The sequence below is a fragment of the Lycorma delicatula genome, chromosome 13 (assembly GCF_047948215.1).
Source record: "Lycorma delicatula isolate Av1 chromosome 13, ASM4794821v1, whole genome shotgun sequence".
Lineage (NCBI taxonomy): Eukaryota > Metazoa > Arthropoda > Insecta > Hemiptera > Fulgoridae > Lycorma > Lycorma delicatula.
Genome location: NC_134467.1, coordinates 46,255,573 through 46,276,297, shown reverse-complemented (window position 1 = coordinate 46,276,297; position 20,725 = coordinate 46,255,573). Strand labels below are relative to the sequence as shown.

Sequence of the window (20,725 nt, the reverse complement as noted above, 5' to 3'; positions counted from 1 at the left end):
TTCTCAGGACTGACCAAACCAATTTTCTTCAAATATTTCTTTGTGTGAGATACATTGATCAAATTAATTTTTTTTTTCAAAATTTGTTGGGTGGATTATCTTGAAAAAAAAAACAATCTTGTCTTCAGAGGAATTTTAGAGAAAATTTTATTAAAAGATGTTTTTACCAAAAGAAGAAATGTTAAAAAATCAACCCCCACCAGTTATAATATTGAAATATATGTTTTTTTTTGTTCTTTTTCTATATCTCCCTTCAGTTTAACTATTTTTCAAACATTTTTTGAAAGTTTATACTTCATGTATGGAGCTAAATTATAGACTGTGGATTGAAAATGCAGAAAAGTTTTACTGAAAATTTTCAGAAAAATTTATTTATTGAGGGAGGTGTTAAATTTAGAGAAAACTTTAGTTTAGAAAATTTGTTAAGCTTAACCTATGTATGAATAATTTTAGAAAGTTTTACTTAAAATTTATTCCACACCTTTAAAAAATATATATTCTGTTTTTTGTTTGTTGGTTTTAACTCTTTTAGCTTTTACTACTATTAGCCGGAAAAGTTTTATAACACTTCGCCAGCTTTTTTTTATTTTAAAAAAGTGTAGTATTACGAAGCACACTGAATGAAATTAATTTTTTTTTATAATTGCTCATTCATATATTAAGATTGTAGATTCATCACTTAGATGAGTGTGTTTCTTAAATACAAGTGTAACCTGTTATACACTATATTGCATGGAACTCACCAATCTCTCATTTAAAGAAATGCATGTGATATAAGAGCTGTATTGTAGAATAATCTCTTTCTTTTTTTCTGTTCTTTAAAATTGATCTGATAATTTAAATAAAATTTTAATTTATTATAAATAGATCGATAAAAAATTATTTAAATAAATTTTTGTACTTTGTACAAATGATACTAGGAAAATTTTGCAGTATGAATTTATTTTTTATAACTTTTCAAAAAATTTCCATCACTCACACACTTCTCCATCCTGAGACCAATCTTCAAAGAAACCCTTCCATGTTTTGTCGGAGATCTGGGCACACTCATTGTGGTAAGCCTTTAGGAGTTCATCATCGCTCATAGAATGCCTTCCTTTCAGTCTGTTCTTCAGCTGGGAGAACAGCACGAAGTCACACGGAATGAGGTCAGGACTGTCAAAAGGATATGTTAACAGTTTTATTTCAGTGCTGGTGAAATACTTGGAGTGTTGCGCTTAAGCGTTATTGTGGTGAAGAAACTATCTCCATCCTTGAGTTTGGCCATAGCTTCTTGAGGGATTCAGCAACTTTAGGCAGGCATTCCTCAGTATATACCGCTTCCATGTAACTGTCTTCTGAGTTTCTAACATAACTCATTCTGAAATTCTTCTCGCATTAAAAAATACGACCACCATTCTCTTCTTCACTGATCTGAATTTTTTAACAGTCAGGGGGTCTTCTCACCTTCATATACCCATACTTTGTTCTTAACTCAGTCAATATATCATAATAGTACAGTCCAGTTTCAACACCTATCACAACATTGTTCATATAGGGAGGGAGACTTCACATTTTCAAACTTTTTCAGCATTTCATGGCACCATGAAACACAATATACCATCTGAGTATCGGTCGAGTTATGTGGCACCCAAAAGAAACTAAACTTTCTAACTCGAAGGTAATCTCACATTACTCTATTAATGCCCAAAGACACCTCTATTTGGTGGTAGGTCACACAACTGTCTGTCTCAACCATTTATTGTACTGCAGAAACGTATCCTTCAGGTACAGATGAAGACAGCTGATGTGACCCTGAAGAGCCCTCAAGATCAAAATCACCTCTTTCAAACTCTCGGTACCACCTAAATATTGTTGTTCAATGAGGATAATTCTCTTCAAGCACAGAAGTCATTTCCTCTAAACACTCATCAACACTTTACCACATGAAAAACTGGTCAATATTCAGTTTTTGACCGTGCCATCACTGCCTCTTTTCACTAGCATATCTAAAAAGCAAACATCAGTGGCTGCAGTCTAGATTGGGACCTGTCTAAACACGCCCTTACTTGTACCACTTGTGATGATATGTTCCATTGTATTGCAAAACTTTCCTAGTACCTTTTGTACTGCAAATTTATTGCGATAAAATTCTGTCACAAGTATTATGTAATACTTCAAATTTATTGTGATCTCATAATCACTAGGCTAAATGACATTTCCTCATTATTTGGATTTTCATTCGTTGTAACCACATTTATTCTAGATGAGTTGAACTCTTTTACTGTATATACTTTCTTCATAGAAAGTGCAAAATGCATCTGTATATTCTATATATATAAATAATAGGACATTAATTTCAATACGTTTAACTGTGTATTATTAAAGTTGATTTATCTTTTCTTTTTTTTACAGCGCCATTTACATCGCGGTTTGACAGAAGATTTTGACTGGAGATCTAGATCAGCATTTATAATGCCACATAGATCACGTATTAATTCAGCAATATATATTAGTTCGCAGCATCGAAGTGAATGTGAACCTTTATTTTGCAGCGAAAATTTTAAAACAATCAGAAAAGCAAAAAGTGCCGATCAGTTAACTGTCCCGAAATCACCGAAACATGAACATGATTCTTCTGATAATGATTTACCAAATAACTTAGAGTTACCAATACTTTCTGTATCAGTTGCATCTGATAAACCTTTTGTTGAGCAATATTTGTGAGACGAGGAGTAATAAAAGTGTTATATATATAATTTTTTTTTTTGTGTTTATAATATATATATTTCAAATCGCATAGCCTACAGTTTCATGTATTTTATGTAATATAATTTGTTTTATTTTGTTTCATTTTAAATTAAATAATTTTTAAGTATATAATTTATACATATATATTTTTTACAGTAAAACCATAGATTTATAAGATGCCAGAAAAGTAAACTAAGTTTAAACAGTAAGTAAAATAAAAATTAATTAATTAATAAAATAAAAACTTACAATAATCATAATACATGGATTGGAATCCTGGACAGACAGCCTCTCAATACAAGAATAGAGTATTGTATATTTAACTCTTGACACTAGTTTTTTTTAAATTAGTTTGTTTGTAGTTTTGACATTAGATTTTGTACAGCAAAAATGGTTGCATTTTCATAACTAATAATATAATCAAACAGCCATTAAACTGTCTTTCATTGATTTTTTAAATTTTTTTTATTTCAAAGCGACAATATTATTTCTTCTTTTCCATATTTCCTTCATTTTCTCGAACCGCACCTGATTTTCTTCTGTCTATTCATCATCCTTCATTCACAAAAACCTTGCTATTATAAATTACTTCTCTAATCTTCATTCTATCGAAAGAGACCTCTTCTTCTTTAATCCTTAGCTTTTGAAGTTCTTTTTTAATATGTATCCTATTTGACTTTTTATTAAGTTTGACTTTTTTCCCTAGTTTTTAAAAATTTGTTTATTTAGTATTTTTTGAATTCATTCAGATCATATCATCAGGTCATATCAATAAAATTCCATATCAACAAATTACATTTAACGTAATATCAAATAATATTCATATCTTATTGTTGACATAAATTCTGTCCACTTAAAAGCAGACAATTAAGGTTAAAAAAGTTTATAAGATTAATAAATTATATAATCAAGGTTTTACTGTATATTCATGTAAACATAATTTCTAGATATCAAAAATATATGGAAGTACAATAGAAAAATTAAATATTATTTGTGAAATGCTTCCATTTAAGTTTTATAATAATTTTTTAAATAAACGTTTTAACTACAACAAATTCTTAATTTATATTTTTATTATTATTTTTATAATTATAAATAAATTGAAGATGTTAACTTTTTTGTTTACGTAATATGCTGTTGTTCTATTTGTTTTGAAATTTATTTGATTTTATAATTAATAAATAATATATTTATTTGTAGATAAAATTATATAATGTGATGTATAAAATATTTAAAATGTACTGTATCAGTTGAATTTATTGTTTATAATCTATTTTATTTATTAATTTAAAATTAAAAATAAATAAAACTGAAATCTAAATTTTAAGTTTGAAATAACTTATTTTTATTTATAAAAATAAATTATTTATTTTATTTTTTTTGTAAGTTTGTATATAGTAGGCTGTAAAAATTTAGAACATAGTTTTTATTCTATGTTATAACTTATACAATATATTATTGAAATTTATATTAAATTTTCCATTTCAAAAAAAAAAAGAAATCAAATCTATTATAATATTTAATAGCCTAAAACCAGTCATCTAGCTTTAAGAATAATAAAAAGGCTTTCTGAATCTTATGTATTATTTTTATAGTTTTTTCCTCTAATAAAGGAGACAGTGTATAAAATAATGCATTGTTTTGCTTAGAAAGGAGTATTGAATTGTTGTTTTTAAGTAATCTGTCCTAGTCTTTCTTATGTCTGTGATTTATGTAAAACACCAGAGATATAAGCAGCCAATATCATCAGACAAGTTTGGTTTCTATAAGAGTAATGATGTTATATTACATAGTCAGTTTTTTTTTTTTTGTGAAGAACAGAAAGTGAAGTGTTCCTTGTAGAATTAAATGTAATCTATATTTCAGTGAGCTAATACTTAACAAGAGAAGAAGAGATAAGAGGAAACTACTTCACTTGATAAACCTGTACAGGTTTATTCTTGTTTTGTTTTATTCTTGAGTAGAGTTATACCATTTTTCATGAATAAATTTTGTTTTATGTGAAGTTACCTATAACTGAGTAGATTATAGCACATTTTATATATTTTAGTTGTTTGATTTTTTTTTTATTCATTACATACCATGTTTCATAAAATACAAAACCTTTTTTAAAGATTAACTACTGCGTACTTTTTATTTATTTGTACATGTAATAGTAGTCTGATGTTCGATAATAGTTGATAACAGGCCAAATAATAATAATAATTTTTTATAGAGAATGAAAACTATCATATCTGATCAGGTCATGAACCAAAAACCTCAAAGTGAAAAACAAAGACAGTAGCCAAAATAAGGTAAGAAGTCTAGTTGAAAATATGATGGGAGAGGTCACTATGCTTTATAGAAAGTTATAACCTACTTAACCCAACTTTTATATTTAAAAACATTTACATTTAAGCAGTGATCTCACAGATCAGTTATTAAAATTTCATTTTTCATTACTTCCCTTATAATCAAATATTTCATTTGTCTTCTGATATTAACTTAACAATCCTCATACTGGTAATCTACAGCAGCCTCATAGTCAGAAAATAGAAACGAATATAATGTCTTGTCACGTTTACTCTACTAATTTAAATAACTTTTGTTGTAAAATATCAGACATTATGCTCTATTTATCAAAAAATTTAAGATGCCTTTCCTCAACCTAAAATCATTGTTGTTTCTCCATCGTGGATTAGCAAAATGTCTTATCTTTTACCAAGAAAGATTCTGGGTTTAAATTCCATTCAAGCTTGATTCTATATGTTACAAATTTATTTCTTGAAAATTAATTGTAATTTGGCAACAGATTGTTATATAAATAAATAAATAGTCATACACAGAAAATAGGTAAAAACAATTTGAAAGAATTTCATCTGTGTTATATATTAATAAAACTGGATAAATTTTACAACCTTGTCTTAATCTCTGATTTATATTTTTTCATCCCTAAATGTAACAATAAATCTTGCCCTGGTAATCTGTGGATGTAATAAACTATTGCCCTCATTACTTAATACAGCTATAGGCGTATAACAAAAAAATCTGTAGATATCTGGTGATTTTAAGAATATCACATCAGTCAATCCCAGGCAATATATATATATATATATATATATATATATATATATATTATTGTAAAAATGAATATATCTGAGTATTCAGAATATTTTAAAAAGTTTTCTTGAATCATAATTAGTCTCTGTATAAATAAGATATATATGAAATTATGAAGTTGTGTAAAAAAAAATAAAATTATAAATAAATTACATTATGTAATCTTTCCTTTGTTTTCTTAATAAGCAAAATAATATTTTCTAATCTGTTTTGTTAATGATCAGAATTATTATTTTTATGAAACATAAAAAATGACACTTACTTAATTTTTAATAACAATAATAATAACAACTTTACAACATAGTACAATATTAAATTAAAATTACATAATCGTTTTAGAGAAATATTTATAATAATAATTTAATTTAACTTACTAATTTAGCAATAAGTACCTAATCTAATCATTCTACAAACTTTATATATGTTATATTCTTCATTATTTTCTTGTTATTAATTATTTAATGTATATAGCTCAAATTTAATTCAGTTATTATTATTCAATTGTTAAATAGCTTATTCATTATAAAAATTAATTTCATGAAGTTTTAACTTTCTGTTAAAAATTAATTACTGGAAAATACTGCATTGTTAAGGTTAGCTTATGTATACCTTATATATTCTAATAATTTTTTTTTAACTCATCCACTAGTACAGAAAAGATAAATTTATTATCTTTATTTCCTTCAATAATTTCCTAATGTCTTTCTCATTCTTTCTTGAAATTTATTATAAATTCTTCTTAATGCTGATGTCTCAAATAATTCTTCATTCTTACAACCAGTTTCATTAATTAATTTTAATTTCACCAAATTCAAAGAACTGATAGAATATAAGTGATGCTAAATAAAATATTTATATATAATTAAGCAAATGAGAACTTTAAGTATGTTTAACTATTTCTTCTATGCCCAATGTTAAGTTTATAAATCTCAACTCATCATCATCTGATGTTCTGCCTGACAGCAGATCCCTTTCCCCACTATTGTTCCATCTACTTCTGTCCTAATTCTTGTAGTTTCCAATCTTCACCTCATATTTTAACATCATCCTTCTTCTTCCTCGCTTCCTATCTTCATTTACTGATCTTTCCAATGTAGTTGTTAAAAATCCCCTCTATTGCATACTATTACCTTATAATATGGAAGCAAATATTTTTATTGATAATTAATATAGCAGTGCAGTTTTTTCTCAAAATCATAGTTTGATATTTTCATAAAATAGCATGATATAAACTGAAATGGTGTACTAACTGTGAAATTAGTAGGCCTACTGATGTTATCATCTTGTTTCTTTTTATTCTAAAATCATAAAAACTGAGCAATAAACATTTATTTTGAAATGTAAAGATGTTTTTACTTTTTATATAAATTTTATTAAGCCCTATAAACGTTTCATGGTTTGTATGTTAAACTTTTCTTTGATATTAAATATTTTTGAATCATTTACATAATCTTGTCTTTTTCAATTCATTGTTAAAAGTATTCTCAAATATTGTTTTTCTATTCCAGTTTGTATATAAAAACCCTAATCTAACTTTTGAAAAAAAAACCATAGGTATTGTCATGATTCTTGAAGATTACTCATAAAAAACTATTTTTTTATGAGTTACTCATTTTAAAACTATTACTCATAAGTTACACTATTAAAATCTAAGCAAACAATATTACTTTGTATTTATGCAAAAAGGTAAAATTATACTATATTTATAAGTATAAAAACATTTCATTATTTTGAAATGTAAAAAAAAGTAATAATAATGGTAAATGTACATTAAAAGCAATCAAAATTATTTTATAGTTTCATTAAAGTCGTGATTAATTTACTTAGTACTGGTAACTTATATTAAATTAATGTATCATTAGTATATACATTTTATTTTCTTAAAAATTGTTTCTATTTTATTATACATCACTTTCCCTTCTTTTTTATTAATCTTAAAAATTTGTTAACATGTAAATTCTTCAAAATGATAGCCATTTTGTTTCAGTATATAAATAAATTTAAGAAGTATTATTTATAACCTAACCTTAATATTTTGGTACAGTAAATGTGTACTTTGCAATAAATGATTTTTAATAAACATGGAAAGATTAATTAAAAGAAAACTGAATGGCCTATCATACACACACATACAGGAATTTATATCATAAAATTGTTTGTTTAGCATGACATCAATATAATACATAGCAAATCATTCTGTCAAAATGATTATTTGAATTATAAACTTCTTTGTACAAATCTAAAATTTTCTCATGATAAACGAATTACTAGGTATTGTAATATGATAATATGAAAAACAAGTACAGGATCAAATTAATGGATACGATAAGGAAAGTAGAGAGTGGGGAATGTAAATTAGTGTGGAGAAAAACAAAACAGTTCTGCTTACCTGGAAAGAAAGAGTTGGGAAGAATATATCAAAATCTATAGAGAAGCTAAAGCAGTAGTAGAATCATTTAAATATTTCGATAAAGAATGGAAAAATAGACAAGAAAAGTAGAGAATATAGTTAGATGAGGGATTTTATCAGAATGTGAGATCCTTGCTGGAGAAAGGAAATATCCATGAGATGAAAACAAATCATGTATAAAACCTACTTTGTACCTTTTCTTTATAGGGAGGCAATATAGGTTACAAATCAAGCTGAAAAGAATTAGGTAAAAGCTTGTGAAATGAAATTCCTTGGAAGTATGATGAGAAAAATAAGGAAAAATAGAATGTGGAATAATTTAATTAAAGAAATGTTTAGGATTAAAAGACTTTGGAAAGCAATAGAAGTGAATGGAAGGTAGTTTGGCATTTAAACAGAGTGGAAGAAAGAGTAGCTAAGGATATTTTTACCTTAGAGGTACCAAAAAAGTGACCAAAAGGTAGACCGGGGATGGACAAGATAGTGGAAGGCTTAGTTAAAAAGGCTATGATGTTGTTAAATTTTTTAGTGATATGATATGGGTGGACAGAAGAAGATGGTGACAGCTGGTTCACACCCTGACCCAGAAGCGACTAGAAAAAAAGAAATAGACCATTATAGAATTTTTTAATGTGTATTATTCTATCATTGTTGACATAATTAGCTTAATTTTTCTGCAATATCAATTTCATTATTTTTTAATATAAAATTTCATAACTAAATTGCTTTAAAATCATTTTACATGTACTGTTATTATGAGATATATCAAATAATTGTTTACAAAACACAGCTAGTAATGCTACAAGTAAATAAAAAATATCAGTATAACATTGATATATTGGGTCAGGGAAAAAGTTTCTTTGTATTTTAATATAAAAGTAATCTAGGTTTTTTTAATATTTCAAATGAATTTATTAAACCAAATATGTACTGTTTGATTGACAACCTTTAGTCATTTTTGAGATAAAATCATAATCCTACGCTGTAGAATTTCTGTGTTTTCTGGATGAAAAACTATGATGAGTGATTTTCACAGGCCTCATTTGACATCATCTTTATTCCATTAAGAGAGTTTTGTAGGGATTGAAACAAATTGTAGTCTTACTTTATAAGTACAGAACTATTTGGTGAATACATTAAAACTTCTCAGCTAAACTCTCTTAATTTTCAACAGTTCACCAAAGGTTTAGTGTTGTAATGATGGAAAATGACACCTTTTCTAGAAAATCAATTCTGGTCACTTTATCTTGATTATTTGGTGTAATCTTTTTAGCTGTTGATGGTAAAGGTAAGAATCAATCACTTGCCAGGCGGCAGCTACTAATAGTGAATCCTTTCCAATCCCAATACATACACAAAACATCATTTTCTTGGCAACAGTGCTGGCTTTTCCATAGTTTGTGAAGCTTGATCTTTCTTCAACCATAATCTTTGCCACATATTATTGCAGAGCTCATCACCCGTTATGAGCTGCTTAAAAATAATTTGATTTTGTTTCATTTTAGCAATGATTTGCAGATGGATATTTGAGTCATTTCAGATTCGGATCCAAAGAAAATATCAAGTTTTTTTTTAATGTCTAGCCTTCTTCAAACGGTTTATAACTGTTTTACGGTCAATGTTTAATTTGTTATAGATATCATGACCGCTAATGTGTCAGTTTTGTTCAATGTTTTACATGATTTCAAAGACTTTTTCAGTTGTTGGATGACCAGAACAAGGTGCATCAATGACATAAAAATTTCCAGATTGAATATGCTTGAACTGACTGAGCCACATGTATTGCTACTGCAACATGTCCATCGTAAATGTATTTAGCGGTGTGAGTCTCATTTTTCCCGTTTTTGTAATAAAATTTCAAAATTATTAAATTTCTTCTTTATTTTTCTCATTTTCAATTTTTAATAACTTTTAATTTAATAACCTAATATATCATAACCTTTCAAATACATTCAATGATATATCACCTTTTAAAAGCACACCAAGTGTTGACAGGTTTGAGTGATATTACAAGAGTTTTATAATCCTGAAGCCAACTACTGGGAGAATATAAATTGTACTTATTACACTAATTTTGATAGTATTGCTGTATAACAGCATTTATGATAAAACCAATTATAAACATTTAAAAAACAACGGTATACTTTTTATTAGATTATCTTTCTTTATCATAACCAGAAAAAAGGCAGACCTATGGCCCACCATGAAAATGTTACACGGTTTATGTTTCATTACACATGATTTTGTTAAATGTTTTAACCAATTATAACAAAATATCATTCATGAATTTAATGTATTAACAACAAAAATTTTTGCAACGAAAAGGTTCAAATTCGTGAACATTTTTAGCTGTTTCTTGAGTTATGATTTTTTAACACAGCTCTACTCCAACCTTTACCTTTTTTTATCCTCAAAACACAAATATAATTTTATATTAATATTTTTAAGCATGAAGCTTACAGTTTCAATAATTAAAAAAAAAATTGCAGCAGTAATGAAAAACAATAAAAAGAATTGCATTAAGTCTGCTTTATTTTGTTCAACACAAAAAAGGAAATTTTCCAAAATAATAAAGCAAGCAAATGATGTTTGCTACTTTGGTTCATTTTGCAAAGAAGCGCTTAATTCAAAATAAAAATGTGAACATATACAGTAAGCAAACCAATGCACCATGCTTCTTGATCATAAAGATATAAATACTACACTCTGAGCTAAATAATTGTTTAACCTTGTCAAGTGATAGTAATGGTAGACATAACTGACAACAGCAGTTAAAATAAGGTATAATTACTATATAAACAGCTCATTCAAACAATTACAGATTAGTGTCAATTATTATAAAATACATTATAATTATACTGACTCTTGCTCAGGGAACTCAATTTGTTCATTAAAAGGATAATACATTAGTTTCACTGAGGCATGCATCAAGACTGATGACAATACCTTCACATTCATTAAGTTTATTACTTTTTTTTTTCATATATACATGTTTATAAATTTCTTATAAAATATGCCAATTTAGTTCTAAATTGTTGGTGTATTTTATTTAATTTTATATATAAAGTAATTTATACAGTAATTAAAAAAATAAATAAATATATTTGTATGTATGTATGTGTGAATGTGTGTGTAATAATGTTGTAGATTATAATATTACATGTTTATAATATTGAAACAAAAACAAAAAACTGTATGTTTTGTGTTATATTTAACTTAAAAGAAAGAAGAAAAATTATTTCTCATTAAAAAATCTTTAAAATTAACTACTTTATATATGTATAAAAATGCTCTATGGCCTTCTAATTATGTATCAATGAATTTTATCCATATTAATCTATTTATTTAATGAATCAAAATTAATCTAGTTGAATTTTTTTAATATTATTATTAATTAATTGTTCTTTTAAAAATTATTTTAAAATTAAGTACGTTTGTAAATATTTTTATGATTAATTAATAACAGATTATGTTTTTTGTTCTTTTGGATATGTGTGTATATATATTAAATAATAATATGAGGTTGTATATATACTTTTTACAAATAATTTATATGAAATATCTCATGATAAGCAATCTTCTGAAGTTAAAATTTATGTATTATCAGGTATTGATATCAGTGATATTTACAAAGGTTGGCTGAAATGTAGTGAACAGTTATTCATAACAATCAGATAAAATGAGATAGTCAAGCAAAATAAATATGGCTTAAAATGCATTTTATTTGCTACAAAAACTTACATTTACTTTTCCACATAGTCACCATTTACAGCTCACATTTCTCTGAATGATGAACCAGTTTTCTTATTTCATAAATGAAGAATACTGACATTCTTTCCTTGATCCATAACCTCACTGTGTCCTTCAGTTCATCATCAGAGGTGAAATGAATACTCTTATATCCCTCTTTAATTGCCAAAGGAAGTGAAAATCGCAGAGCATCAAATCTGGTTAGCGTAGAGGGCGTGGAATAAGTTCAAATTTCAACTTTAAAAGAGCACTGGTAGTTGTATGATGTGTGTGGCCAATTATTATGTTCAGAATCATTGGCCCTGACAAACACAACAGGTGTGCACCTCCTCATCAGTCACAGTTCTAAATCCTTTTCATTGGTCACAGAAACCGGTTGACTATTACAGGGTTCATCATCAATATTCGTTTTACCAGTTTCTGATGCACTAAATTTTATTGCACACCTACTTAACAGTGTTTTGATCAAAAGTTCTATCACTGTTAAAAATTGCTATTTTTTGCTATTAAAAATTCAATCATTACATTTGTTTTAGATGTGTTGATATAACAGGTGTACTCAACTCCTTAATGATGGCGACTGGCAGAAAGAAGTGTGTCAACAGGTTTTAGAATGTTAATAGTAGGAAATTGAAACTACTAATTGATAGCACCTGTCACTTTGTATGATATTTTATTCTCCTGTTACATCCTAGTGTGCATTATATTTCAGCCTCGTATCAAACTTTGATTTTCTTATAATATTTTAATGTTAGAAAAAGATGTGATGTATGGATAAAAATTAATTGTATTTTGATAAAATAAATCTGGACATATGGATATATATATATAAACTTCACTGGTTGAAACATATTTTGTATAGAATAAGTGAGGTTTTGTTCAGAAACACATATATAATAAAATCGTATTTTTTTTAATGTAGATTGAAACGGAACAGATGTAAATTTAATATTATTGTTACAACCAACAGATACATATACACCTGCTGTTGGTGTTGGACTTGATTTTACCAATAACCTATACTAGCACTACACTAACTTCAATTGTGTATAATTTTTTTTTATATGTTTAGTTTCTGATTTAACAAACATTTCAGTTTATGTTTTCCAAATCAAATTAGGAATAAAACATTTAAACAAAGCCATAAATCATTCTTTGATTTCATCGGTTTTTATATTAAAATTATGTATTTCAGATTTTGTCACATCATCAAATATCAATCTATTGATAGCTTTCAATAAGAAGAGGAACTTACGATATAACAAAAGTCTGGACTTTTGGAGTTAGGAAAGAGATTAGCTGAATGCTATGTAGCATTCAGCTATGTAGTGTAGCTATGAAGTGTCTTATTGAACATAAGTGAAGCATGGATGGTAAGGAAAAGAGAGAAGGACTGGATTGAGAATTTTGAGGTGTGGATATGGAGAAATTAAATGGATGGATAAAGTGAGGAACTAGGAAGTAATGAACAGGATTAAAGAAGAAATAGTAAGTGGGAACTTAATAGTATTTAAGTTATTGACAACTGCACTGGAAGAGTCAATAAATGGAAAAAAGTGAGAAAGAAGAAGGATGAGGTTAATAGATGAGGTGAAGATTAGAAACTACTAGGGGATGAAGGAGAAGGATTGGGGCAGAAATGAATGGACACAGTACTGGCGTAAGGGACCTACCACTAGATAGAACACCAGATGATGATGATGACTATGAATGTCACTAAAATATTAACCTCTTCAGGACTGGTGTCATGCTTACACAACTGCAGTAAACTGTCTACACAGACTACAGTTGCGTAAACTCATCTTAGAACTTTGAGTACTTTCATCATATTAATGCGACAAATAAAATTCTTTCACTGTCATGTACTGTACTGTATTGGCTTTAAAATTAACTATTTGTACTATCGATAGATTACAGCTAACAGCTGTAAGTAGCAAGAATAAAATCATGTTATAAGTGTTCTAAAACTAGGTTCTTAGTTTTGTTGAACTCCTTTAGTAAACATGACCGTTTTGTCGCATTTGTGTCCAGAATTTATTTCTTCTTGTTTAAGCTCTAATAACGTCCAAAACTTTTAAAAATATAGTGAATGAAACTAACACATATTAAACCTCTGAACCAATCAATCTTGCTCATTCAAATTTACAGTGATGGAAACCAACTGACATAGATGAATTGTATAAATTTTTAAGTTTGACCTGCTTATGCGAAGAAATAAGAAAAATTCTATAAGAGTGTTAGTAAACAGACAAGCTAATTTATGTTCCCCAGTATTTTCTGAAACAATAGCTATAGACAGATATTTGAACATTCTTAGTATGTTTCATTTGCCAATAATAAAGATTAACCACCTGTCTTCCAACTATTCCAAATTCAAGAATTATTAAATAAATTGAAAAAAATTTCTGAAATGTGTTTTATCCTTTTCAAAATATAGGAACTGATGAGTCCTTAGTTTTGTTTAAAGGAAGACTTAATTTTGTTTATGTTTATAATAAAAATTGAGTTTTAAAATTGAAAAACAAAGGCAGAGATATTACCAAACCCTCGTGGAGGTTGATGGAGTTTTAAGCATACATATTATGTTCAGATGTTCACCATAGTATTGCACTGTAAAAAGTATACATCTGTAATTTTTCATATTTTTTTTATTATAAATTATGCAGTGAACATTATATATTTTTTTGTTTTTGTTTTATGCAAATTGCAGTTTAATAGTTTCCACAGAGTGATATTCTGACAAAATTTGATTATATTTATATACATATTCCCTAAATACATAATATTTTTTTCAATGAACACATCAGCATGTTGTTCAGTAAATAAAGATATTGCAAATTTTTCTTTAATAATTTTTTTTTTAAATTCCTAACATTATTTTTAAAAAAATTCCATCCTATTTCGGTTACTTTTTGACTATTTTGATGCACTTCTCCATTTGTTTCTGTTCTGTGGTAATCTGTTAGCTTCAGTAATTTCTACATCCTATAATTTTAATTATCTGTTTCATATGTTATATTATTTGTCTTTCTTTATTTTTTTACCCTCTGTAATACCTTTTAGAATCAGAATAAATAATCTTGTTATGAAATTTATCCACAAAATATTTCTCTTCTCCAATTCAGATTAAATTGTTATTTAATACTAGCCAATCAGAGCAAAGGGTAAAGCTCGCCCTTCCTGTCTAGCCAGGGAATTCCAACCCCTGGACTCAAAATGTGTTCATTATCCTCATAATTGTGAAAATAATACTGATAAACATATTGATGTTTATCAGTATTACCTGTTCAGTTTATATCAGTGTATTATAATTTCTCCAGAGCAAAAGTTTGATCAGCACAGGACTTGAAACTTTAAGTGATCTTAAGTATGCAGATTTCAGAACAGTCAGCCCCCACCTTTAAAATACTCATTATAGCTGGTTACCTGCCCTTCATAAAGGTAAAAAAGTATTTTGCATAGTTCTTAGTGTTACCTGACAAACACCATAAGGAAACAACTGTACTTCTTTTCTGATTTATTTTTTATTTTTTTATTTTATTCTGTAGCTTTTTTTTGGAACAGTTTTTTAACAACATAATCTAAACAGTGGATTTATATACAATATTTACAGCTTTTCACTCTGAAGTGTATATATACAGATTATTCCCACAGGGGACTTTGGAGTAAGCCTCATACAGTTGCCCGTGCAAGAAGTTTGATTCTTCAAGTGGAGACCAGCCACAGCATCTGCCCTCGGATTTATTTATTGCCATCTAAAAAACAACTTAAAGTGGAAATTGGAGGTGCTTGAAAGTGAAGGGTAAATATAAAGGAATTTATGTCGTATGCTGTGCACCACCACACTTTAAAGCTACTTTTCTCAATAACTGAAAGAGATATCAAAAAAGACAGAGACATTTTTTGTAAAAAAAATTTAATTTGATACACTTTAAGAGGTCTTCAAATTTGATTTGACCATAATAAAATTGAATATTGCCAAGAAAGCATAATCTGGTTGTTATCGCAAGGTATTAAAAAGGTCACCGTTTTGAAAATATGAAACATCTTGTAATGGCAATAATCCTACGTTTTTGTGAAGTTTAAAAACTATGTTCATGCAAAATTTCAGCTAAGTCGGTTGAATATTTTTTGTGTGAAAAAGTAACAAACTCACAAACATCACTAGATTTTTATGTCAAGTAGATTCTCACCACCCACTTAATTTTTAACATTTAATGTAACATTATTTTTATTTACCTCTATTTTTTTTTTTTGTAATATTTCTGCTTTCTGTTTTCACTAACATAAAATGCCATACTCAATAGAAATATTTTTTTAAAGTATTTCTGTCTTAATCCCTAAATTTATGTTTGATACCGTGAGATTTTTTTTATGTAAAAGTTTTGTCTGGTTTATATTGGTCTATTAATTATAAATTTTGTTTTATTTTCGTTTACTTTCAAATTTATTTTCTTTGCTTCGATTGCACAAAACATATCCAACATTACTTATTCTGAACTCATTGCTAGTTTCAAAAAAAAATGTCTTAACAAGTAAAAGTGAGTCTTAACAAGTTATTTTTTTATTCCTCGACAATTAGCTATGTTTTAATTTTTTTTTAATAGTTCATTTATTCCTTCTTATACTGATTAAAAAACAACAAGGATTTGTTACAACAAAGTTTCCCTTTATTTTTTTTCAGAGCGTGCACACAAAAATCAATTGTGACCAAAAAGAATTATTTAGAAATCAATTTGTCCAAATTTTTTATTGTTATTATATACAAATGTATCAATTATACAATATATTCACATATGTAAACATATTTAGGCAAAAACAATTAGGTAACTTGTTTTATTATAAATCAATATTTTTCTTAACATTTTAAACTCTTTGTCTTCTATTTTTCATAGAAATCCATTTTCTTTGTAAACTTCATTTGTATTTACTTCTTGACCATTGGCTAAACGTAATTTAATTCTCATAAGGTCACCCAAGTGTTCGTTCTATATCGGTATTTTTTTTTTATGTAATTCATAACAAAAATTCCACATTCACAGTCTGCGTTGGATGCTTGAAAAGTTTCCATAATATTATTTAAAAAGAAAGGTTAGGTAATTCAGGGCTAATTTGGACAAAGGTTAATGTATCATTAAAAGTTTTCACTACCCCAGTTTAGTTTTCTCTAAAACTGAAAATTTCAATTTTGAATATTTATCCCATATTTTATCTATATTAACGTTTTTATTTGTTATAAATTCTGAATATTTTTTGGAAAGCTGTATTATATTTAGCGTTCAAAAATTAAAATTGTTTCCTGAATGTATAATAATTTCATTATCAAATGCTTGCCAGTCTTTTAATTCTTCATCAGGAAATCTCCTGTCTTAGTGAACACGTTCAATAAATTGAATTATACCTGATGTATCAGTATCATTTTGACGTTCTGATAATATTTCTTTTACAGTGTCATTCCAAAAGATTTTTTGTCCCAAATATTGTGTTTTTAGCTTGTTAAAAGTAATTTTTGCATACCAGTCAGTATCAATAATTGTTAAATCATTTTTACGTAGATATTTGCATAACATGTAAGCTCATCTAATACATCTTTTAGAGCAAATACTGTTACCTGATACTGTGAATTGTCAGAATTTTTTCACAATATTTACAGATGGGATCATTACATTCTGCTAACTGACTTTTATAATAATCAATTAATGTATCGTAATTTTTTACGTAATTTTTTGCGAAATACGTGGATAACCATTAAACTTCATTTAATAGTTTAAATGATATAACATCATGCTCTACACTAGAGCTAATTCTTCAAAATTTTTCTTTTTGATGCTTGATCGATGAAACATTGTGTACCCAGTTTTAATCAAATTTTCTATATCCTGCATAACAGATACATTTTTCCATACATCATCTAATCCTAAATTCCCTCTATCTACTACACAGTGTTGTTCAGTTAAATGTGGTATTTCTCTTTTGAGAACTACTGCTACTCCATTTTTCTTCCCAAGCATAATACTGGCTTCATCACTCATAAACATTACTATTTTTGTTTGATGAACTGTCAGTAACCGAATAGAATATTTATATTATTAACAGTAGTTATAAACAACCATAAAAAAGTCACAGTATATACTACTCTGTAGTCTCAACTAAACGTGTCATTGAGTATGCCTTAAATATTTATAACAGCTTTTTGTAGATGTGCGGGAAATAAATTTCTCTGCAATTTATTGCAATAGCTCTAAAATCATTGTATTGTATGACTGTACAGCTTAGAGGGAACTATGGTTCCAACCATCCTTTATCTCATTCCTTTATGCGTTTAAATTATTTTTACTAATTTTTCTTAGGGAAAATTGTAATTATATAATTAATTTTCCTTTCTAGTCCTAAATAACTGTCATAAAATAAAATAACGAAGAAATTAATTAATTTTCCATCCTTTTCATTGTGTTTAATCATTTATATACATAGTATAATAATGATAATAAATAGTGTAAATCCAACTTTTGAGTAAAGTGGTAGTGTCTTTACCTTTAATGATGATCTTCATGAAAATCAGATGAATATTCAGGCACAGAAAAAATGATGTGTGGGCTTTTCTTCTTTGTATGTCTTCGCCTGTACAAGGTTTTACAACATTTCTGTTCACTTCCACCTGAGATCAATTTTTGCTGCAATAAATAAACAGGACAGTACAGATTGTTTTTAAGATTCTCATGATGCAGTAAAACAAACTTTTTTAAAAATGGACTTAACCCCTTCTTTCCCTTATACCTTTAATTTATATTCCATAACAATTTCTAAAAAAATCATTATTCTTTTATTTATTTATTTTTCAAAATTACACATTTATTTTCAATTAATCAAATGTTTTTTTTATACACCTTTACTTACGAAAAAGTGGTTTTTTATCTTAATTTGTGCTTTTTTTTAGTTGTTAATAAATTTTACAGGAAATTGAATAAATTAAAATAATAATTAATACTGAAAAATGCCTTAAAATAATTAGGTAATTTAAGTATAATGAAGTTAAAAGCAATATATACATTTTAAGGGAGCAATGATAAATTAATTTTTTTTAAAAATAAATAAAAAGGACTCTGTATGCTAAGCATATCATTATAGATGATTATAAGTTTTATTTTACAGCAATAATTTATAAACAATTATTCTTTTAATGTTGCTCAGCGATCAGAAAATATCTAATGAAGTAAATTTACTGATAGATTCATTTCTTGGGCTACCTCATTTCAAGTGTTTGTTTTTATATTAATTAAGAAATTTATAAAAATGGATTTTTGCTCTATTTTTCATACAAATTTAATTCTTCATTTCATATTTGCCTAATATCATTCAATTATCTTACGATAACCCTAGCCCGTGATGTTAAAATTAGTTAGAAATATACAAATTATTTTTAAAATAGAAATCGTATGCAGTTTCATTTTTTCCAAGCGCCATTAAAATGCCAGATAAAATTATCTAACTCCTCATTTTTGTATCTTAAAAACTTGTTTTGATCTTTTAAGGAACCCCAAAGAGATGACATTATACTTTACACAGGAGTATAGTAAGGAGTAATAAATATTTAATAAAGATAGCTTAGTATTTACTTAAAGCATTCAAAGCAAAGCAAACATTCATGAAAGATCATATATATAAATACTGAATAAGATAGGTGCTAAAATATATCTGAGGAACGCCACAATTAATTATTATTAAATCTGACGTAGTATTATTTATTACCACAGTAACTGGATAAATAAGATAAGAACAAAGCTAATAAATCTCAGTTCCTCCTTATATCTACATTTTAAATTTCTTTAAATATAGTCAGTACATATATTGAATGGGTTATAATTAACAAGATAGGTGTTTTTTTATATACTCATATATACACATTATATACTCATATATGAGTATATAATGTGAACTTAAAAATCATTCTATACTGTAACAAATTCTTATAACATACAATATCACACATAAAATATACCTATAATGATGCGCTTAATTAATACAAAGCCTAGTAAATAATTTCTTGCCTTTCTTCGAGACCAAATTATTCATTATATATTGTGTTTCTTTGTATCTATCTGTCTGTCTTATCTTCTATTATCCATCCACAGTGATTTTATGTATTTAATGTTTATATGTAAAATAAATATTTATTAATAACAAATATAAAATACATGTAAGTAATATAAATCAGTTTAATGGGATATAAAAACTGAATAAATTTTCTAAAATTAATTTTCTTTATATGAAATAACAAAAATTTGGTGTTGTGTAACTATGTGTATAATAATATTATAATTGTGCATGTCTTATATTTTCTTATAGGAAAGAGTGGAAATATCCTCTCGATTTACGGTCAAGATTAGATAACGTAGGATATTAAAGGTAATAATTAATGTTTGATGTAGAATATTTCTAAAGGGCAATAATGTATTATTATCAATTTATTGTGCCTTTTCTTTTTAAAAATGATTAAATCTTCCATTATAAAATAAATCGTTGAAATGTCATACTTATAACAATTCTTGGTCATAACTAGTAAGCTATGAATATTTTAAAAATATTTTTAAGTGGAGTTGTATTTTTTAAAAGCTTTTATTTAACTTGCTTTACGAATAATCAAATCTTGCAACTGCTATATGTTTTGATCTATCGTAAGAGAATCAGTGAAATTTGGTACACGTCAACTTCGATGACAATACCGCACTATGGTGT

The 20,725-nt window shown here is 26.9% G+C and overlaps 1 protein-coding gene across 4 annotated transcripts in view; it reads left to right on the top strand.

The window, feature by feature from the left end:
• Nucleotides 1–3,595, top strand: part of LOC142333674 (uncharacterized) — a 434,117-nt gene extending 430,522 nt beyond the window's left edge. For 3 of the 4 annotated variants that reach the window (XM_075381088.1, XM_075381087.1, XM_075381086.1), the window contains one exon: nucleotides 2,395–3,595. In XM_075381088.1, the coding sequence (XP_075237203.1) occupies nucleotides 2,395–2,706 (312 nt within the window). In that variant the 3' untranslated portion in view covers nucleotides 2,707–3,595. The remainder of the gene's footprint in view (nucleotides 1–2,394) is intronic. The other variant, XM_075381089.1, reaches the window with a different exon arrangement.
• The last annotated feature ends 17,130 nt before the right edge of the window (nucleotides 3,596–20,725 follow it).